General features: G+C 46.1%; 1 protein-coding gene across 4 annotated transcripts in view; it reads left to right on the top strand.

Moving 5' to 3' along the window:
* The window catches only part of LOC146809607 (BAR/IMD domain-containing adapter protein 2-like), a 331,432-nt gene that overhangs the window by 222,700 nt on the left and 84,893 nt on the right, over positions 1 to 23,839 (top strand). For all 4 annotated transcript variants that reach the window (XR_014966465.1, XM_085616451.1, XM_085616452.1 and 1 more), the window contains 3 exons: positions 513 to 574; positions 5,098 to 5,169; positions 21,679 to 21,816. Coding sequence is in view for 3 of the 4 variants with exons in the window: in XM_085616451.1 (XP_085472577.1) it covers positions 513 to 574; positions 5,098 to 5,169; positions 21,679 to 21,816 (272 nt within the window). In the remaining variant the exon portion in view is untranslated. The remainder of the gene's footprint in view (positions 1 to 512; positions 575 to 5,097; positions 5,170 to 21,678; positions 21,817 to 23,839) is intronic.

Consider the following 23,839-nt stretch of genomic DNA (forward strand, 5'->3'; position numbering starts at 1 on the left):
GTATATATCTGCAAACTCTAAACCAGGCCCTTAGTTTAAATACAGAAGGGTGATTAAAAAATGAAAAAGTGTAAAGAATGGAAAGTAAAAGGCATTGCCAAAGTAATGTCAAATGAAAGTGTTGGCCTACTGAAGTGCACTTCTTTTTAGGAGGATGTGCACACGTGATCATATAAAATGCCATCACTTACAGTGCAAGAGAGTCAATGGCAGAAGTGGGCTGACCCAGTGCTATATGCTCTGACAGGCAGAAGCAAAATGGGAATGACAGGTGAACAGACCAATGGATAAAGAAGGCTGACCTAAAGACCCCCTCTGTATTAATATATGTATGGATTTTTATTGCAAGCATCTAGTGACTCAGAAAAGGCTGTCTCTAGGCCAGAACTGAAGTTGCATATCTTCAAGTAGGGGGTAGTGCACAAATGACTTACAGAAGAAAACATGTAAATAAAAAGCCAGTACCAGAATGTTTAGCCACAGCAGTGCTGATACTTTGTGATTGTTTGTAGGTGACACGCTGTTCCAAATGGCAGAGGTTCATCGTCAGATCCAAGTACAGCTGGAAGAAACGGTGAGTACCATGGTGGTAAAATAGTTTAGTGGATTAAGAGGCTGCTAATGTGGTCATAAGTTTCATTCTCTGTGGGTCAACTAAGCATTCATCATACCACGGAAGAGGTGTGGCGCCGCGGCCAGGGCGACTGACTCCGGAATCTGGGGATCACGGTTCGATCCCAGCGCCAGATTACCCAGCACCATGTGACTCTGGGCAATAGCTTGCTTAATCTTCCCGACGGCCCCTAGCGCCTAGAGACCCTTATGGGTGATTGCTCGTGCTTTACAAATGTGGATTATTAATATTAATGATCGTGCACTACTAATCGAACCATATTTGCAGATCGCGCCTTAGGTGCAAGCTTATATAAAGCTTATATAAATACTATGATTTTTTTTTACATTAAGCTTTTATTATGACAAATAAAACTTCAATGGACACTTCACTGTGGTCTTCTATCATCACCCGAAAATAGCATTTCATACCCCTAGGTTTAGACATTTTCAGAATGCAATGTCATTTCCACATTTTATTGTCCAGGTCTTTTCAGGTAAAGGTGTCCGTTTTTGTTGGCCCTTGGCCAGTGTTATTGTTGTGGCTTCCGATCAGCCAGCACGTGCTTCAATCCCTTAAACTAACCCTCGTTAAGTCTTCATATGTGTCCTGATGCAGCTCGATTCCCTCCAGAACTCCACCTCGGGTGTCATCAGGGTGCTCTGACTGGAACTGTACTGTATCAACAAATATTTGAATCCAGGGAAATAAGTGACAATGCAATTTATAATGGGCATTATAAAATTATTCACATTGTAGGCAGAACGTGTAACCAATTTGAGTTTCCGTGCTCTGCAGATGTGCGTATAGGCCTTCCAGAAGCCCGCGGCCTTGGTAGATATCGCAGCGTGCTCTTCTATGGCTGGGAGGGCTCCCACAAACCTACCAGGTATAGGAATGTAAGATTCTAAAAAGTTCTTGTCCTAAACAGTGGAGAGTGGATCGGAGTGGACATCCGTGTTAACTATTAACTTCCTCTGGGCTGATTCTACCAGACATTGGGTCACAGCGACCACCAAGTACTTTTCTCCAACGCCAAGGTGTCTCCAGGTTGGCACCACGGTTAGTGTAGCATCTTCAGTGTAAGCACCACAGCTGGAGGGCAGTGTGGATTCTTGCTTCATCCTGGGGATCTGGGATGCCAATATTACAGATTGAAGGTAGTCACTATGTGAGGTCTGTTGAGTTGATCTGAGGGAGAATTGTGCCTCGGGTAACCTAACAATATTAATTAGAGCTAGAGCCTGAAGCCTACATTAGAGCAATCTTAGTTCTGAAGTGTCATCAGCAATTCTATTTCCTATGTCCTAGCCACGCCACAAGATAATTGTGCTCCAGATGTGTAAAAGTCATGGTTAGCCGGATGAGCTTACACGTTTAGAATTGCAGCCTTCGGCGTTGTCCCTGCCCTCTCCCTAACAGAAGCCTTATGCTCTGCCTCATGCCATCTAAAGAAGAGAGTCCGCTTGGTGCCTTTAAAGCTGTTTCTCTATTTTACCTCTATTTCGTTTCAAGCTGGTGTAAACTTTACCATTGGGGATTTACGTGGAAAACTGCAGTGTGAAGTCAGGCCTGGCGTCTCTGGCGACGAACAGAAAACCTCATACTTGAAACTTGCAAGTGTCCACCACGAAGGCCTCAGTTAGAGAGTCAGTTAACTCTGAAACCGTTTGAGGACAAGGGACTAACTGTCATCAGAAGAGAGAGCTGTCGAGGTTTTGAGGACAGAGTAATTGATTTGGTAGAATATTATCTCTGGCTAAGGAAGTGATCGAGATTTATCATCAAGTTGAAAGGATTTCTGGGGTCAATTCTCGGAAGAGTGAAAGAGATGCGCAGGGAAGTTTCATCCTTGTGAATTCAATCATAAACATCTGGGGTTGATGTACGCCTCATTTTGGGCTGAAGACCTGGTGTTGGCGACTTTAAGTCGTTCTCTTGGATCCTTGTTGTAAATGAAATATGAAATCCCCATAGAGGAGGGCATGGATAGTGCAGATAAGGACCCTAAAAGGGTGGCGACTGTGATGAGGGCAGAGAAGGAAGTTGGTAACACAGCCACGGAGCTGTATTACTCTCTGTGACAACTTCTAGTCTAGACAAGGCAAACTGAGACACTCATCCGTTAGAGACTGGTGTACATATGTATATGCATGGCATTTTATGTAGTGCCAACCTAGCCAAAAGGCAGCAAAGCACTGTAAGTGTCAAAGGCATATAATGAGTCAACGAGTCATAGAAGAGGTAGCTGGGTTCAAAGAGTAGAGCGTCTTGTTACTGCACTGAGGTAGTATAAAGATGTACGTCTTCTGATGTCCTGCTGTGAGTGTGCAGAGAGTCACCATAGATGGTGAGGTTATCCACAAGATAAGCTTGAATACCACGTGTGATGGCTTTGTAAACTGAACATGGTACATCCATGAAAAGGATTGTGATGCCTTTGTAAATTATGTAACTGAACATGGTACATGCCTGAAAGGGTAGCCAATGGAGTTCAATCAGGATGGAGGTAATGTGATCATATTTCTCAGGCCCCAGGCTGATTAAATCAATGCCATGGTACCGCTGCCACTGCATAGCGGCCATTGCACATGATAATAATACAACCTATCATTAAATGCGTCAAGGAAAAATCATTAATTTTTTGCACTCTGTAAATGGTCCGAGGGCAATACAGGAGATCCTGGTAGGATAGAAGGATAGTGATTGCTTTGAGGTGGAAAACTGAAGATGGTGACACAAGTTATGTGCTCCGAAAGTCAGCCACAAATTAAGATATTATTTAATAAAGGAAACAGATAATTGGCAAAATATTTTTGCATTTACTGTACCCTAAAGACTGTAATTTTTATAGGGGAACAGGAAGATTTAGGCCCTTGTTTGACAGTCCTTTCTTGATGGCTAATTGTTGCGGCTTCCAGAGGAAGCCACCAGTGGGCATTTTATGTAGTTCTCTGAAGTGTGTAGAGAGGATACTTAAATTGTACTTAGGGGCACTAGTATTAGGGCTGCAGGGGTGCTGCAGCGCCCCCAAAATAACCTTGCAGGAATTCAGAAGCAGAACGAGCCTTAGAGGTGCTTCTACATTTAGTTTTTCTCTTTGGGAATGTGCTGTGAGTACAAAGTGGTGGGAAATGCCTTCTGACAAATTGCTGCTTATTTCAACAATGAGATTAGTGTTTACTTTTTCTTTCTCAGATTTGAAAGTAAGGACATTTTGTAATGTGAACCGATGACAGTCTTGCTGGGTTACAGGAAGTTTCAAATGTTTTCTAACGCAACAAAATGTAAATACTTCTAAATGAACTTGACAAGTAATTCAAAATGTATCAACTGCAAGAAAAGTACAAATGAGGCGCCTTATTTCTTGTAATTCTGACGCGATGGACATAAAGATTGCACATGTGTGGGGCTCAAATTGTAAATATGAGCCAAAGTCCAATTTCCACACATTATTGTGTGTGAACCATACATACAGTTGTTGGCAGTAAAACCGCATGCCTGATGCAAATGTAATGGCTTCAAGCAGCTACACTGTAGCACTATAAATCACGCAGATTAAAGATTTCCTTCGCCATAAAAGAAATTCTGCTTAAAGGAAAAGTATACTAATATCTGAAGTTTTTTTTTTATTTAATCAAATGTTTTTTACATATTCCAAAAATGAAATTAAAACTGGATTTTCCGCCTTAGCTCTCACATAGCTCTTCTTACATGTGTCTACATAACAGGAAAACCCTACATTTTTACAATGTACACATTTCATGTTAGCATTTTTTATGTAGGTATTTTTTTAATATACAGGCTCATTTTCTGAAGAGAGTTAAAAATCATTTGTATTACGAATTAATTTAAATTTTTTTTTTCAAAAGTTACAATTGGTCATTTGAATGTTATTACAGTTACTTAGGAGTCAATGTTACTTCCTAATGATAGAAAGGTTTGCTTTTCATCAACAAGTAAATGGTCTGCGGAAAATAACTGAGCAATATTTTAGCAAGATCTGTATCGCACAAATCACAAATTTGTTAAAATAAAAAAATAAGCATTAACTATTCGTGAAGCCTTTCATTGAAACTCTAGAAATGGTGTATTTTGAAATAAGACAAACTCGTACATATACATTATTATGAAGTTGATGGTGTCAATCCTAACTAGAAAGTGTGTTCAGGTTTGAACATGAACTACAGAACCCTGGACAGTAATACTGTCAACAGCTGATGATGAAGAGTGGCATATGTTGATAATGGGGGGAAAATACAGAACGATTAATAACTGACCCATGGGGATTTCCCAACAGGCCAGTTGCTCTGAAAGTCCGGGAAGGCAAGACTAAAGTCACTACTGTATCGCGCCTAACATCTCCAAATCACCCAACAGGCCAGTTGACTTATAAAACTAAGGGCTTAAGAAGCTTTATAACAAAAGGAATAGTTTCTCTATATAAAGTAATACTTTTTTTTATTTGTTTCACCCTATTGCAGCTGAAACTTTTCCATTCAGAACTACTGGCTCAGCTGGAGCACAAGCTAGAATTGGACATCAAATACTTAACAGTGAGTAGACAGCTTTGATTTGTGTTCTCCCTAACTTCTTATAATAGTTTTTTTTAAGCACATCTTTATTGTTGTTATTTGTATTAATGATAGTACTTGTCCTGATGACCTTCTTAATTTTAGGTTTTCACTGAGTCACTGAAATTTCACATTTTATACATAGGTGGCATGCCTTTTCTATATTAAAGGTAAATATCCTTTTTTAGGTCTTGCCTAAGACAGTACATACGTTATCTGTTGCAAGACATCTTGTGATCTTACAGTGGTCTTAGAGCCCATTCATTGCTTACCATTGGGTGGATTCTTTGTCACTCTCATTTGCTTGCTTTTATTCAGTAGCTGTGGGGGCTTCCCTTGCTTTTGTTGTGTTTGTCCAGCTCCTGGAGCTTGGACAAATTACTATCTCTTTCCACTGTTACTTTTTCAGGAGCTGCTTTTTTCTTTTCTTTAAGCACTCTATGAGAGTGCGCATGTTTTCCAGCTGTCCCCTCATGTGCTGCTCTCCCCCTCCATTATATTGTCTCTCTCCTCTGTTCTTCTTCCCACTCCTGCATTTGCCTTGTTCCTCCGCTGGGTCCATGTTGCTCTCTTTCACCAGTTTGATCTCACACCTGTGACCCCGTGTTGCTTTTTCTCAACCACGCAGAGTGTAGTAGAGTGGCGTAGAGTGAAGTGGCATAGAGTGGAGTGGCGCAAGGTAGAGTGCATAGGTGTAGAGTACAGTGGTGTAGAATGTAGTGGTATAGAGTGCAGTGGCCTAGAGTGCAGTAGCATTGAGTGCAGTAGAGTTGCGTAGAGCTGAGTGGTGCAGTGTAAAGGGCAGTGGCATAGAGTGTAGTAATGCAGAGGAAAGTGTCAGAGTGCAGGGTCGCAGATCGTTTCAGAGTAGAGTGGTGCAGAGTAGAGAGATTGTAGAGTGGAGTGGCACAAAGTAAAGTAGAGTGGTGTAGAGTGCAGTGGCATAGAGTAGATTGTTGTAGAGTAGAGTGAAGTGGTGTGGAGTGGAGTGGAGTGGTGCAGTGTAGAGTGAAGTAGTATAGAGTAGTGGTGCAGAGTGCAGTGGTGCAGAGTGGAATGGCCTAAACTAGAGTGGTGTAGAGTGCAGTGTCATAGAGTGCAGTAGTGCACAGTAGATAAGAGTGACGTGGAGTGCATTGGTGTAGAGTGTAGTAGAGTGGTACAGAGTAGAGTGCAGTGGCATAGAGTAAAATGTCACAGAGTCGAGTGGCATAGAGTTCAGTGGCAGAGAATGTAGTGCTGGAGAGTGTTGTGTCGTACAGTGCAGTGGGGTTGAGTGCATTGGTAAAGAGTGCTGTGGCGTAGAGGGGTGCAGAGTAAAGTGACAGAGTGCAATGGTGTAGAGTGGCGTAGAGTGCAGTGAGGTACAATATAATGGCACACAATGCAGTGGTGCAGAGTAGATTGGTATAGAGTGCAGCGGTGTAGAGTTTATTGGTTTTGAGTAAAGCGTGTAGAGATCATTTGTATAGAGTGCAGTGGCAAAACATTGAGTGGCGTAGTGTTGAGTTGGATAGAGTGGATTGGCATAGAGTGGCGTAAACTGCAGTGGCATAGAGTAGTTTGTTTCAGAGTAGACTGAAGTGGTTAGAATGTAGTGGTATAGAGCAGAGCGTCATACAGTGTAGTGGTGCAGTGTTGATTATAGTCGCTTAGAGTGGATTGGCATAGAGTACATTGGCATAGTGGAGCGCTGCAGAGTGGAGCAATGTAGAGTAGAGAGGTGGATACACCAGTGTTGTAGAGTAGAGTGAATTGGCATAGAGTACAGTGGTTTAGAGCAGAGTGGCGTAGGGCAGAGTGCAGTGGTGTAGAGTGGCGCAGCATAGAGTGGAGTGGCGCAGAGCGGTGTAGAGTGCAATGGCGTGGACTGTTGTAGAGTGGAGTGGAGTGGCATGATGCAGGTTAGAGTATAGTGGTGCAGGATAGAGTGTAGTGCAGAGTAGCAACTTAGAGCACAGTGGTGTAGAGTAGAGTGGTGCAGTGTTGATTGGAGTGGTGTGGAGTAGCACAAAGCTGAGTAGAGTGGTGTAAAGGGCAGTGGCATAGATTGCAGTGGCGTAGAGTAGATTGTTTCAGAGTAGAATGAAGTGTTGTAGAGTGGAGTGATGCATGATAGAGTGGAGTGGTATAGAGTAGTGGCGTAGAGTGCAGTGTTGCAGAGTGGAGTGGTGTGGAGTGGTGTAGAGTGGAGTGGTGTAGAGTAAAGTGGTACAAAATAGAGTAGGGGCAGAGTGCACTGGCTTACAGCAGAGTGATGCAGAGTACAGGAGTGCATTGACGTAGAGTGCAGAAGATTAGTGTAGAGTGGTGCAGAGTAGAGTGGCACATAGCAGAGTGGCAGAGAATGCAGTGCTGCAGAGTAGAGTGTCATAGAGTGCAGTGGTGGAGAGTAGAGTGGTGTAGAGTGCAGTGGCGTACAGGGGTGAAGAGTAATGTGGCAAAGAGTGCAACGGTGTAGCGTAAAGTGGCATAGACTACAGTGGCATAGAGTAGAGTATAATGGCGTACAGTGCAGTGGTGCATAGTAGATTGGTATAGATTGCAGTGGTGTAGAGTGCATTGGTTTTGAATAAAGTGGGGTAGAGTGCATTGGCATAGAGTGAACTAGAATAGAGTGGAGTGATGTGGTGTGGGGTGAAGTGGTGTAGAGTGGCACAGAGTGCTCTGCAGTGGCAGAGTAGATTGTTTCAGAGACGAGTGAAGTGGCGTAGAGTGCAGTGGTATAGAGTAGAGTGTCATAGAGGGCAGTGGTGCAGTGTAGATTAGAGTGGCTTAGAGGTCAGTGGTGTAGAGTGCAGTGGCATAGAGTGCAGTGGCATAGAGTGCAGTGGCTTAGAGTTCAGTGGCATAGAGTTCAGTGGTGTAGAGTAGAGTGGTATAGAAAGCAGTGGCATAAAGTACAGTGGCTCATAGAAGAATAGAGTGGCGTAGAGTGCAATGACGCAGAGTAGAACAGAGTAGCGTAAAATGCAGTGGTGTAGAGTGCAGTGTTGCAGAGTAAGGCTGCATAAAGTGAAGTTGCGCAAAATTGTACAGAGTGCAGTTGGGAAGAGTGCAGTGGTGCTTATTAGAGTAGTGTGGGATAGATTGCATTGGCATAGAGTAAAGTGGAGTGTTGTAGAGTACAGTGCAGTGACTCAGTGTGAAGTGGTGTGGCGTAGTGTGGAGTGGTAAGGAGTAGAGTGCAGTGGCGTGTTGTGGTGCCGGGTTGAGTGGAGTGGGGTAATGTGAAGTATGCATGGCATGGTAGTTGTTAGAAATGGGATTTCTGATTGGCTAGGGCTTGCGCCAGAGCCAGGCAGAAACCACCACTCTAGTCAGGGCTGGGGAGTTACACGCCAAAGATAACCCCTGCTCACCCCCTTGGTAGCTTGGCACGAGCAGTCAGGCTTATCCCGGAGGCAATGTGTAAAGCGTTTGCGCGCACACCCAGCAACAACACCCAGGGCCCACCACAAAAGAAACTCCACACAAGGTATTATATAAAAATAGCCTTTGTATTATACCCACATTAGATAATATTCACACAATTTACAGTGTGCCAACTGGCACGGGCAGAATTTACAGGGGGATTATCTACATGGGACAGGGCCTCATGGACCACTGTCAGGAATAAGCACTTTTAGAACTAACACTTGGTAGGAATAACACTTTTAGAACATAGCACATACAATCACTGTAGCACCAATTAGAAAATGTAGCGCACAACCAGTAACCACTGGTAACAGGTAAGTACCACCTACGCAACCCTAACCACCTTAGGAAAATATTACGCAGGGAACCATGAACTTACTAGTTGTAACCTATACTAGGAAAAACCCTCTCCTACGCATAGGCACAGTTAGCAATAAACATAGCATATAGGAAAGGCACATTGCGCAAAAGTACACCGGTAAACATAACCATGTACCCTAGGGGAGGGCACGACACAAGAAAACTGTCCCCAGGCCAACTTGGCGTTTCAGGGGCTCACACGCCCTTTGTCCACAGAGTCAGGGCGGGACTGCGCAGGCCAAAGCAGAAGGAACACTGGACACAACCTAAACGTTGTAGCTGCCCACTAAGTGCTGGGCAGCTGTGGGGACTGGGACCTGGGCACCTCGATGCCTTTAGAACAATTATCACCCACGTTGGAGTCTCTCTGGGCTCTGAGGAAATAATGCCCCCAACGTTGGAGCCTTCTAGGCTCTAGAACAATGTGCCCCAGTCGTTGGAGTCCCTCTGGACTCTGAGACCAAGTCAGCAAAGCACTTAGAGCCTCACAGGGCTCTGTGAACCACTGTGCCCCGTTGTTGGAGCCTTTTCTGGCTCTAAAACAAATATGCCCCCACTCACGTTGGAGCGGCCCGCTGCCTTCCGGGGCCGCTCGTAGCACCAGAGAAATGCCATCGCACAACGTTGGAGCCTCGTGGGCTCAAAATCACTAAAGAAATGCCCCCGAATAACGTGGGAGCGCACTAGTGCTCTGACACAACCAAGGCTGGCCCCGTCGTTGGAGTTGCAAGGGGGGGAGGCACCGGCAAGGCCCTTCACACGCCCCCCCTCCTCCGGTCTGACCCGAGGCCCCACTCACCGGACTGACGCGGAGACTCCTCCGGTTGGGTCTTCTCTCTTCTTGAAGACCTGCAGGGCTCTCTCCACACAAGGGAGCCCTGCGCGGGGAGCCTCCGCCGCCGTCCTCACTCTCCCGGCCTTCTTCTGTTCGCAAGAGCGCAGCGTAGGCTCCCGTCTGCTTCCTGTCTAAACCACGCCCCCGTCGTTCCCGAGGCTGCCTGGCTTCCTGGTCGCCGGGTTGCGGCGGTGAGACGGTAAAGGAGGGGTAGGCTCCCTTGTAAGTACAATTACCAAGCGGGTGGGCTCCCGCCAGCAAAATAGGATAAAGTGGGCACACGACTGGTAGGCTCCCTCTGGCAATTAACAGGGCAGAGCGGGGTGGGATTCCGCTCCGTAAATAAAGAAATAAGCGGGGTGGGCACCCGTGACTCCTCGGAGCACGGGGGAATCCTCCACACCTCGGGGAGTTCCCAACTGCTCACGGAGCCCAGCGCTGAGCAAAGCGCCTTCTAGTGAACAAATAGCAAAACACACTTGGGTTTTGACTCGATGGCAGCAAGGCCAAGTCATATAGACTGAACAAAACAAAGAGAGTGCCAATGCTGCACTGAAATTTCAAGAAAAGTTTTTAAACATGAACTGAATTAAACACGTCCATTACTACCCATTTTTTTGGGTTGATTTTAATCAAAAATATTTTTGCAAATTTTCTTATTATTTTGCACGGTTATATAGAAGTGATTAAAGCGTTTAAACAATCAAAAAGCAACAGATTTTTACAAATATGTACATTACATTAACACATATAAATGACGTCACCACTAGCGTACCACAATCACTCAGACAACAACAACACTCAGAACACCACAAATATGTACAAAAAGATACTAACTAAACACTATAAAACAGACAATTTACAATTGTATGTACAAGAAACATAAGGCCATCAACAACTAGCATTTGCAGTACTTCTAAACATTTATTTTTAGTTGTTCTGACAGATGATTGGCCAAGGGCGAAGATAGGTCAAAAAAGGACCTTTTTTGACCTATCTTCGCCCTTGGCCAATCATCTGTCAGAACAACTAAAAATAAATGTTGAATTTGCAAAAATATTTTTGATTAAAATCAACCCAAAAAAATGGGTAGTAATGGACGTGTTTAATTCAGTTCATGTTTAAAAACTTTTCTTGAAATTTCAGTGCAGCATTGGCACTCTCTTTGTTCTAGTGAACAAAAGCAAATGTCCACAGTCCAGGATCAAAAGTGGGAAGCTCTCCCCAGCCAGGCAAAGTCCAGGGAAAGTATTCTGTAAAAGTCTTCAGAGGCAGGGGGGCAAAGACTGGGCGCAGGGGCCAGCTCACAGGACCCTCCAGCAGGGAGGCAGTCCCCAGTGGCGGTGTCTCCTGGCGCCCAGCAGCAGGCCCCCCTCAAATTAGGATCAGCAAAAGAACATTTTACTTGGGGTCATAGCCCCATTTTATACACAGGTTTACCTTTGTTTCAAGGTGCAGGGGAGGGGCGAACCAGATGCAACTGGTTCTTGAGCACTTTGTTTTGCTCAGCCCCTCTCCCTATTCACAGGACAGGCCAGGGTCATCAGTCGCACCACAGGGGGCGGAGCCAGCATTGTGTGGGGAAAGCCCAGCCCTATTCAGGTCCTGGGTGTACTCCTCCCACCCATCTGGCTTCTGATCTCCCCATTCACCACTGGGTGACTCCTCCTGACTCTGGGGATTTCCTAGCCCATCACATGACCTCAGCCAGCCAATCACGCGCCTGGCAGTCACTGCACATTTATGCCAGCGTCTAGAAGTGGCACTTCCACACTAGCTACAGTAGCGCCGCACACATCGTCACGCAGCATTTCATCACACTAGTCCGCACATACCAAACTCGCACCTGCACTCCCCACGCATCAGGAACTACCAGGGACACATACATTCCCCCATGCATTCCTATGTGAGGGCAGGCCAACCTCACTACACGCACGCACTTTACCCTGGGACACAGTGGTAAAGTGCGCAGAAGCCAAAAATCACTAACACCAGGTCATAATTAAAAGCAAAAAGTTTCAGGGGTGAACCTGCCAGAAGGGCCAAGTCCAACACAACCCCCTTCCAGCCAAAACGCAGGGTAGACCAATCACCACCGTGATGGTCTTCCCTGCTTGGGTCGATAAAACACGGACGCAGGCCCGCAACGGCAGGGACACTCTCCGGTTTTACGCCACTCTGAACTCACGTGGTTCCCTCTGAAAAAACTCGGCGCACTAACTGGGCTACCCCACTGGTACTCCTCAGCTGTCCGCGGCCAGGACCAGGCCCTAGGCCATCCAGGTGCCACTGGTCCTTGCCTAACCACAGAGTGGGGGGTAGTAACCCCTGGCACATAGCAACCATTCTCCACTCTACCCCTCATCAGGGCAGTTCTAAACTGCCACTGATCCTCCAGCCTAGGGTCTGTACCCTGAAGCTGACCAAAAGTCACGGGCGAGGCTCTCCTCCCCCTACCTCTTCTTCTAGGGTTCCGTCCTCTCTTCCGCTGAGAGGCGACCTCGTAACGCAATTCACCCACCAGCTCAGGACCTCTCCCTGAGAACTGGTCTCCCAACCTAGGGTTTAACCCCTTAGGTTGCACGGGGGTCAGAGGTGAGGACTCCCTCCCTCTGTACCCCCTTCCAGAGTCCGGCACCCTCCCAACTGGAGTGGTGCCCCTAGCAGCTACACCGGTCAGGACACTGCTTACAGTCGTCCTTCCCTCCAGGTCAGGCTGATCCTGAACCTGGCCTCCCAACCAGGGGTCTAAACCATTTGGCTGAGTACTTGCCTGGCACTCCAGGACTTCTGGGGACTTACACACCATCCTCCCGAGGGTAACATATGCCTCATATGTTGCGTGACAGTCTGCCTGGCGCAGATCTCCCGTCCCCTGTCCACCTGACAGTGCGTGAAGATCACCCAGGACAGACGTGTGGTCACCATGGTCACCTCTAGGAGACTCAGCCCTCCCGGCTGGTCCCTGACCCACTGGCTCCTCCACCGGGGAACACCCCTCCCGCTGGACTTCTGTACCCTCCCTACTGGAGTGGCACTGCCAGACACCAGAACCACTGGAGCTCTACTTACAGATGCTCCAGGTTCTCCATACACTAGGTGATCCTCCTCAAATGGACTAACAGGACAGCCTAGGCCCCCAACCTGTTGTTCCCTGAAGAAACCATCCAGGCTCTGAGACTGGGTTTCGGGCATCTGGGGACTCGAAGTCACACACTCACTCCTACTCCACTGATATAGGCCGTGAGCCCCTACACCCCTCTCACTACTCTGGGACCTAGCTGAGCTACTCTGAACCTCTTCCCCAATAAAGGACGGGAAGATACCTGAGCCACTACTGTTGGAAGTACTCTCCCATGCCTCATCAGAACCTTGGGCACTTTCCCAACGGTCTGCTTCTTCTGCATGCTCCCAAGGATCACAGTCTTTCAACCCCAACAGGTGTTGGCGCAACTCCGGCCCACAACCAGTACTGAACATTTGCTCTTTGAGAATCATATTGCACAGTTCACCAAAGTCAGATTCCGGGTCAAGCTGTACCCAATCGTCCAGTGCATCATTACATTCCTCCACAAACTCCTCCCAAGACTGGTGAGACAGTTTCCTACTGCCCCTGAACTTCAACCTAGACTCCTCCTCTCGGGAACAAGGTACCATACTCGGGGAACTGGGAATGGGATATCCTGCACTGGACTCCATATCGCTGCCACCACTGGACTCTACCCTCCCTGGGGAATCCAGACAACTACAACTGCGCTTTGGGGACAACTTACCCTCCAAAGCTAATTTCTCCCTGGCAAAGGCCCTCTCAGCCTCCGCCATCCTCTCCTGCGCCAAGACCCTCTCGGTCTCCAATTTTTTCTCCTCCACATTCAGCTGCGCTATCGCCTTGGCATGCTCTAACCTGAGCTTCTCCAATGCCAGCTGATGCTCCCTTTCTTCCCTCCTATCTACCCACTCCTCTGGGGATAGGGAAAGGGGTGGGGCGCTGCCCCTGACACTGGACCCAGCAAGGGACTGCCTACCTATGGGGTCCTCACTATCTACTGGCGTCCCTGTCCGGTCATCCTCTTCCTCCTCTTCAGACTCCTCAGGGTCACCCTCAGACCCACCAACCTCTTGGAGTGCGGCCTGGTCCCTGCCTATCTGTCTCCATCTATCCTGTTGCCAGTGTAGCAGGGCTGTCCTAAGGGATAGCCGAGTGTCTTCCTCACCCACTGCTAAGCTTCTCTCCTCACAGAAACCCTTAATTCCCACATACTGTATTCCAACAGATTATAAGCACTAAAGGTAGGTTCCATTCTGGTAAGGTTTTTAAAACACAGGTGCAACACAAGAGACCTAGGCGTCTGAGCTGAAGCAAGAGTACACAATTTTCAAATGACACTTTTTAGGAGAAGAATTAAAAAACTCAGAACAATAATCCCCAACATGTGATTATCTAAAATGCAGAGTTTTGTAGTGCAGCCAGTTGCTGCTGCGGTACAGCGCAAACGCAAGTCCTATCCCACCGCTGATCACCAATGTTAGAAATGGGATTTCTGGTTGGCTAGGGCTTGCGCCAAAGCCAGGCAGAAACCACCACTCTAGTCAGGGCTGGGGAGTTACACGCAAAAGATAACCCCTGCTCACCACCTTGGTAGCTTGGCACGAGCAGTCAGGCTTATCCCGGAGGCAATGTGTAAAGCGTTTGCGCGCACACCCAGCAACAACACCCAGGGCCCACCACAAAAGAAACTCCACACAAGGTATTATATGAAAATAGCCTTTGTATTATACCAAAACACATTAGATAATATTCACACAATTTACACTGTGCCAACTGGCACGGGCAGAATTTACAGGGGGATTATCTACATGGGACAGGGCCTCATGGACCACTGTCAGGAATAAGCACTTTTAGAACTAACACTTGGTAGGAATAACACTTTTAGAACATAGCACATACAATCACTGTAGCACCAATTAGAAAATGTAGCGCACAACCAGTAACCACTGGTAACAGGTAGGTACCACCTACGCAACCCTAACCACCTTAGGAAAATATTACGCAGGGAACCATGAACTTACTAGTTGTAACCTATACTAGGAAAAACCCTCTCCTACGCATAGGCACAGTTAGCAATAAATATAGCATAAAGGAAAGGCACATTGCGCAAAAGTACACCGGTAAACATAACCATGTACCCTAGGGGAGGGCACGACACAAGAAAACTGTCCCCAGGCCAACTTGGCCTTTCAGGGGCTTGCACGCCCTTTGTCCACAGAGTCAGGGCGGGGCTGCGCAGGCCAAAGCGTGAAGGAGCACTGGACACAACCTTAACGTTGCAGCTGCCCACTATGTGCTGGGCAGCTGTGGGGACTGGGGCCTGGGCACCTCGATGCCTTTAGAACAATTATCACCCACGTTGGAGCCTCTCTGGGCTCTGAGGAAATAATGCCCCCGATGTTGGAGCCTTCTAGGCTCTAGAACAATGTGCCACCATCGTTGGAGTCCCTCTGGACTCTGAGACCAAGTCAGCAAAGCACTTAGAGCCTCACGGGGTTCTGTGAACCACTGTGCCCTGTTGTTGGAGCCTTTTCTGGCTCTAAAACAAATATGCCCCCACTCACGTTGGAGCGGACGGCTGTCTTCCGGGGCCGCTCGTAGCACCAGAGAAATGCCCTCGCACAACGTTGGAGCCTCGTGGGCTCAAAATCACTAAAGAAATGCCCCCGAATAACGTGGGAGCGCACTAGCGCTCTGACACAACCAAGGCTGGCTCCGTCGTTGGAGTTGCAAGGGGGAGGCACCGGCAAGGCCCTTCACACGCTCCCCCTCCTCCGGTCTGACCCGAGGCCCCACTCACCGGACTGACGCGGAGACTCCTCCGGTTGGGTCTTCTCTCTTCTTGAAGACCTGCAGGGCTCTCTCCACACACGGGAGCCCTGCGCAGGGAGCCGCTGCCGCCGTCCTCACTCTCCCGGCCTTCTTTTGTTCGCAGGAGCGCAGCGTAGGCTCCCGTCTGCTTCCTGTCTAAACCACGCCCCCGTCGTCCCCGAGGCTGCCTGGCTTCCTGGTCACCGGGTCGCGGCGGTGAGACGGTAAAGGAGGGGTAGGCTCCCTCGTAAGTACAATTACCAAGCGGGGTGGGCTCCCGCCAGTAAAATAGGGTGAAGTGGGCACACGAGGGGTAGGCTCCCTCTGGCAATTAACAGGGTGGAGCGGGTTGGGCTCCCACTCCGTAAATAAAGAAATAAGCGGGGTGGGCACCCGTGACTCCTCGGAGCACGGGGGAATCCTCCACACCTCGGGGAGTTCCCAGCTGCTCACGGAGCCCAGCGCTGAGCAAAGCGCCTTCTAGTGAACAAAAGCAAATGTGCACAGTCCAGGATCAAAAGTGGGAAGCTCTCCCCAGCCAGGCAAAGTCCAGGGAAAGTATTCTGTAAAAGACTTCAGAGGCAGGGGGGCAAAGACTGGGCCCAGGGGCCAGCTCACAGGGCCCTCCAGCAGGGAGGCAGTCCCCAGTGGCGGTCTCTCCTGGCGCCCAGCAGCAGGCCCCCCTCAAATTAGGATCAGCAAAAGAACATTTTACTTGGGGTCATAGCCCCATTTTATACACTGGTTTACCTTTGTTTCAAGGTGCAGGGGAGGGGCGAACCAGATGCAACTGGTTCTTGAGCACTTTGTTTTGCTCAGCCCCTCTCCCTATTCACAGGACAGGCCAGGGTCATCAGTCGCACCACAGGGGGTGGAGCCAGCATTGTGTGGGGAAAGCCCAGTCCTATTCAGGTCCTAGGTGTATTCCTCCCACCCATCTGGCTGCTGATCTCCCCATTCACCACTGGGTGACTCCTCCTGACTCTGGGGATTTCCTAGCCCATCACATGACCTTAGCCAGCCAATCACGCGCCAGGCAGTCACTGCACATTTATGCCAGCGTCTAGAAGTGGCACTTCCACACTAGCTGCAGTAACGCTGCACACATCATCGCGCAGCATTTCATCACACGAGTCCGCACATACCAAACTCGCACCTGCACTCCCCATGCATCAAGAACTACCAGGGACACATGCATTCCCCCATGCATTCCTATGGGAGGGCAGGCCAACCTCACTACATGCACGCACTTTACCCTGGGACACAGTGGTAAAGTGCGCAGAAGCCAAAAATCACTAACACCAGGTCATAATTAAAAGCAAAATGTTTCAGGGGTGAACCTGCCAGAAGGGCCAAGTCCAACAGTAGTGTACTGCCATTACAGACAACACATCTTCAATTGAAAAGACCATTGCATTTGCACTCTCATACACTGTTACTGATAAAAGTATACAGCGCACAAACGATAATGTGGAAATGTCATCACCCAATGTATTGATTTGATCAGCATAGTTAATTTAAAGACATTTACATTTTATTGTGTACTAGAAAAAAAATAACATCGTACAGCCTTCCTCAAGTACACCCACAATAGCCCACATTATTGTCACATATATTCTCTCACTTTGAAGTCAGAGAAAGAAAAATAAACACCAAGATCCCTGGAAGTCACAGCCTGACATTTGGCCTCTGTCTTTGAATGCACAGCAAATGTGACAAGATAAATACACGATTTAAAAGCATGTTTTCAAAAATCCGGTTTGTGGAAGAATACAGTAAACAAGGTTTGGGCAACGGAAGCATAGCCTAAAACACATAAAGCCCGCAAATAAAAGCCAGAAAATATGAGTTACATATCACATAGCCAAATGTAAGCAACAGGTGTATATTTGTGTATATATTCAACAGGTGAAATGCATTCCTAGGACAACAGTCTAAATGACCCCAAAATGTCTTTAGCAAACCCGACAGCTGTGCTGTCTGGTAGGCTGTGACCTAAAAAATTGAAATTGGAAGCAGCAAAAATGCACTTTAGACTAAATCTTCTAATTAATAGTTTTCACAATGCCATTTACATTTTCTAAATCGAGGTAGGACATTATTTTATCCACGACATTAATAAAGCAGTGAGTGCGCGAACTTCTCTACCAAGTATGATTGTTGAATTACTCAGTAAAAAAACCTGCAATAGAGATACTACCAACAAAGTTATATATATATCTATAGATAGATATCTATCTATCTATCTATCTATATATTCACTTAAAAAACCATAGGTTTCACACATGTTATAGTTAGCTGGACATTTCACTCGTGAAAAACCATTGAAATTCCCCCGTTATAGTTAGTGCAGGCAACTATAACTGACGCGACCGCAATCCTCTGCTGATGACAAAGGCAATTTTGTTGTGATTGCAAGCCGTTCACATCCTCCATCTGCATGCACCTTTCCCCACAGGCCGGAACGTCTTAGGCGTCTCGGCAGGACTGCACCAGGGCACAGCGGGGCTCTTCTCGCGGCTCAGGCGGTGCCGCTTACATCAAACACAAGAGTTTGCCTGGAATGAGAGGCCCCCAAAAGGTGAGTATTCTTTATATATATGTGTATATATATGTATATATATATATATTCACTTAAAAAACCATAGGTTTCACACATGTTATAGTTAGGTGGATATTTCACTCGTAAAAAACCAATGAAATTCCCCCGTTATAGTTAGTTCAGATAACTATAACTCGCGCGCCCGCAATCCACTGCTCATGACGTCACATATTACATCACTCATGACATGGTCAGTGGCATCACTCATGACATCACTGATGACATCATTCTTGTGATAGAGTGGCGGTCGCGCGAGTTATAGTTATCTGAACTAACTATAACGGGGGAATTTCATTGGTTTTTTACGAGTGAAATATCCACCTAACTATAACATGTGTGAAACCTATGGTTTTTTAAGTGAATTTTGCAAGGTTTTTTAAATGCTAATTCCTAACTATAACGTGTGTGAAACCTATGGTTTTTTCAGTGAATTTGTAAGTTTTTTTAAATGCTAATTTATTTATGTATTATTATTTTTTTTATCTATTTATTTTACAATAAACTACGTAATAACCTACAGGCTCACGTGGAGGACCTCAAAAACCGCTCGAGGTAGAATAACATTTGCGTCAGGGGGGTCCCCTTGAAGGAGGAGGGCCTGATGTTGCTAGCTACCTTCAGGGATTGTTTAGAGAAATCTTGGGCAAGGCACCAGACTTTGAAATCCGCATTGACCGGGCCTACCGCGTGGGCCTAGCGAGACGTGCTCCGGCTCCTCCGCCAGACCTACTTGCCTTCCTCCCGGACTTCCCTCTCAAGGAATGCATACTTCGAGAAGCGCGGCTGAAACAACCGCTCAAATACCAAGGACACTTTGTAGTTTTGGTTTTTCACAGTGCGCGCACCCCCGCGATTTAAAAAAAAAAAATTAAAATAAAATTTCTGCCTTCGTGGTCCTTCAGGGACCCCCTGACAAAGGCTAGGGGGTCAGGAACTCTCTACCCTGCCCCCTTTTCACGTTCGCCACCTTCCTTTTTCACTCTCGCACTGAAAACAAACAAAATGGCGGCCGACACTTCCTGATTTCGACCGATTCGAACGTTGACTAACATGTAACCACCAATCAGAATTACGCTCGCGCACGTTAGTGTGCTCGCACGGTGCGCGCACGGTGCGCGCTTATAGATATTTATATGCTTTTAAATGCTATTTTCTCAGGAACTACTGAACAGATTGACACCAGACCTGCAAAAGGCACTTCCCTGACCTGAGGACTACCTCTCTGCCAAATTTCAAGTAATTCTGTTCAGCCGTTCGGGCTGTACCTTCGACTAAAGGTCCTATGGAAAAATGCATGGGGAAAACGTGTTTTGGGACCCCCCTTTTTTCTCGGCCCCCGCTTGACGAATCACCACGAGACTTTCAGGGTAGGAGCTGAACAGAGCGCCCCATTAGTTTTGAAAATTTCGCGAGGATTCCTCAACCGGCGCCAAAGTTATTCAATATAGAATTGTCAGATTTCCTATGGAAACACGATCCTAACTATAACTATCTACCGGCGACCGCCAGTAGATAATATATATATATATATATATATATATATATATATATATATATATACACATATATATATATATACACACACTCTAAAGTACAAACAAATAATTATACCATGAGGAAACAATTGAGCTCTTAATTCAAAATAAAGGTTTGTAGCGGAGATTGGCAGCAACAGTCCTTCCTGTAAAAGATCTAGGCATGTTCGCTTAAATGCATCACCTCATTTGATTTGGGCGTTTTGTTGTAATTTCTTGTCTTTGTTGTAAAGTAAGAGTGGTCAAATCTTGAAAATCGGGACTGTCTGCTCCTCAGTCAATGGGCCTGATTCACAAAGGGTCTCCGTCCCCGTGGTGGACGTCCCGCAGTCGTGTGGGAGACTTCACACTTGGGGTGGAATCTTTGTAATGCGAATTCTCTTTGCAGAGATACCGCCCCGAGTGCGGAGGCTTCCCTAAGACTGCGGGGCCTCTGCCATGAATATGGAGGCCCTTTGTGAATCAGGCCCAATATTTTTAGTTAAACAGTTTTTAACCATGACTCTTTATTTCATCAAAAAATAATGGAATTTGGGAACAAATTCTTTTGATTGGTTAAAGTGATTTGAATCCCAGGGGCCAACTCTGTGGTCCCCTTCAACAAAGAAGCTTTCAGTGTCTTCCATTTTAAGGGGGAAGTACTATCCTGCGTGACTGAGGACTGAGTTCATAATTTTCTTAAATAATGCTGCTCATAGTTTCATTAGATTAGTGCTCCAACTTATTAAGTACTAATTTAGATAGACCTAAAGATCTTCCATCTTCTTTGGTGTGTTTGTTGTGCACAGTGCCTTGCTATATTTATCTAATAATTGTAGTTAATGGAGGTACTGCCGTTGATAAGGTCATATTATAGACAGTCTAATTCTGAGAGCGTGCTGCTTATTAAATTTCCCCAGCTGCTTCTCCAGTGGAGCACTCTAGCAAACTCTCTCAAATATGTTTGTTCTAGTGGGGGACACCAAAAACTGTAGAAGAAGAATTTAACTACAGAACATCTACTTTCTATATAATAATGTACTCAAATATTGAAAGTGGTGACAGGCAACACCATCAGTCATACTTAGAAAGGACACATCTCTACTTTTAGTATAAGGACAGAACTGCTGGTAAATCCCACTCCGAACCCACAACCAGTTTAAAATGTGCAGTATTGAAAGTGTGAGGCATGCTCCCTACTTGTCATGTTGGTTCAAATGATTTTTGGGCTTATGGGCCTACTACCACAACAATGCCTTTGGATTTGGGTTTAGTTTTTCTCCAAAATGACATTTTGTGGTTGTAGCTCTACACAAAGTTTCAGTGTTGATGTGATGAAGTGAGAAAAGACTCTCTGACCTTTAGGAGTAAAGGGAAAAATTCATCAGGTGATTCCTTCAGGGGTGAATCCTTGGATGGTTATTTTAGGCATGGTAGATCATTGCTGGTCTGACTCTCATTAAAGGAGGGCTCTTCAACCGGGTGTAGATTGCTTCTAGTGGCTCACTAAGAACAGGACCTACGTCTGGGCACACCATATGTCTTGGGTTGCATGTGTTTGAGTTCAGGGACCTGGCCTGGTCGTTCGGGCTAGACTGTTACTTCTGGAACAGGGTCAAGACTGATTTGCATATTTCTGTGTTCAAACTGAGGTGGCATGGTGGGCAAACAATGGGTAAGAATGATACACTGAGTGATAGCCAGTGGTTAGATTTATGCAAGCATTCCTAGATAACTTTTGTGTTTTTCTGGAGATCTCCACATTTTCCTATAGATCCCCCGGCTCGTGATGGGGTAGGTGGTGGTGGACCCAAGACAATATTAACTATGTCTCAACTACTCATATCTCATAAAACTACCTTCAATGTCCTTCTTTCTGCTTTGTTCCCCTTTTAATTCCTAGGCAACATTGAAAAAATATCAAGCAGAACAGCGGTCCAAGTCAGAATCAATCGAGAAGTGCCAGTCAGAGCTGAAGAAGTTAAGGAAAAAGTGTCAGAACAGCAAGAACCCACAGAAGTACGGCGATCGGGAAGTCCAGGTAAAGAACATCATCAAATAAATCTATTTCCAGTTGTGAATCCTGGTACAGGAATTACGGCGGGTGCTTTTGCTTTAGGAAGGTCTGACGAAAATTAGGGCTTTCAAGTGACCCTTTCTGGAGGTGATATTTGGACAGCATAGCCCTAACTAACAAAAGAATATTTTGTTCCCACTACACTTTACACAGGAAAACGAGCTTTTGTGCTGATTCACAAAGGTGCATAAGGGCAGTGCTTCAGTCACTAAGGTGCTCATGGGGCAATAAATAACCCCCGCATGTCTCTGAAGAGCGTACATCCCTACCTGGAACTTAGCATAGCAAGGGGTAGTTTTTGAACCTTTTAGGGCACAGTAGCGTTGGAGGCACTTCTGGCAACATGGAATTAGCTCTGTGTTCCGAGGGGCACACTGTGTGCACCATCCTTTAGATAAATGGGACTACTGTCCGCACACCGGGCTGTAGAGGATTGACAGTGGTGGCAACCATACCAATCCAATAGCAGGACAGGCCTTTTGATCTGTTCCATGCTAGGGAGAAAAGCATACTGGCCTCTCTCATGCTTTACATTGGTGTGCTAGTCCCCTCTAGCTGGGTCGTCACTCACTTATGTGGAACATGAATCGCATATACATTACTTGAGCGGGAGGAGGAATGCCTGTTGAGAAAGTAAGACCCATGTGGATGTGGCTATACTATAATGGAACCTAAGATGGAGGATTGACAGAAGACCCCGGGCTGCAGATGTGAACTGCTGGTGTCCCTCCAAAAACATTCACGGGATCCTTTGTAGCGGATCAAACTATTTATGAGAAAAGCAGCAGCTGATCCTGTTGAAGCTATGGAGTTTCCCTCTGCAATTTCCCAGCACGATGTCATTTGGGGAAGCCAATACCCATAGGTTAACATGAAGTTAAGTGGGGTAGCCGCCATTGCCTTTGTGTTGATGTTTTGTGTTGCTCCTTACTGGAGAACTTCTGTACCTCCAAGTCTTCCTGATCACACTTGTGACAAAGACCATGCCTGTAGCAGTCTGCATGGAAATAGCAAAAGTATAGAAATGTCCAGAAGCAGTCACAAAACTGAACGGCTGGAATACACAAGGACTGTCGGCAACTTTAGTATAGAGATGGAGCAGAAACTTCTGGCTAGTGTGCCTTGCTTTCTCTACTGGAATCCAGGGCTCCACACCAGTGGAGACAGAGAAAGTATTTTGCACTCAGAGTTTGGGTATCAGCTCCTATCTCCACTTGCCAGGTTTTCGGGCAGAACTTGGGTAGGTTTGACTACTTGCTAGGGGAAGCTGCTATGGAGCTAACAGACTACTAGAATAAGCCCTTCCAGGAAGACAGCAAATAAAGTGTGGTTGAAATGTCCAAAGGTGAATTAAAAATGTCTGTGTATTCTGTGGCAGGATCTCACTCTCAGTCATCAATTATATGACATACATCAGACCTAAACTAAGGCAAGGTGAAATATATATCACGATGGAGAACTGTGTGAAATTCCTGAATTTTGTGATATGCGAATTTCCCAAAATGTCCTCTTGCTTAATTTTGCCTATGGGTTGACCATGAAAATGGTTAGCATAGAAAACGTTTCCTCATAACTTTTTTATTTTCTTGCATTAAAAAGTGACGAAAGATACTGGCTAACCATGTTTTAGGTCTCAAAGTGTACATTTGGAAAATATCATGACATTTCAGAAAGAAATACAATTTTGCACACCGTTACATACAGTCGGAATAAACTGTGCTACTTGAAAAATGTACACAATTATCTTTCATATTTAATGGCACGCCAAGTAGGCAATGTATGGCAAGACAACATATTTGCAGTTCTGTTTGTAAACAGAAAAGTGTATTTTTTCTTTTTTTTATATATAATGTTAACATAGATGAAATTATATAAAACGTCTGAAAATTGTCACCCAATTGTGTTCAAAACAATGCTCATTGTTTGTAACTTAAAATGTTTAATGTGTAACATCTCTCAAGGAAATCAATACGAAAACAAGCATTTA

Source organism: Triturus cristatus, chromosome 7, assembly GCF_964204655.1.
Source record: "Triturus cristatus chromosome 7, aTriCri1.1, whole genome shotgun sequence".
In the NCBI taxonomy this organism is placed as follows: domain Eukaryota; kingdom Metazoa; phylum Chordata; class Amphibia; order Caudata; family Salamandridae; genus Triturus; species Triturus cristatus.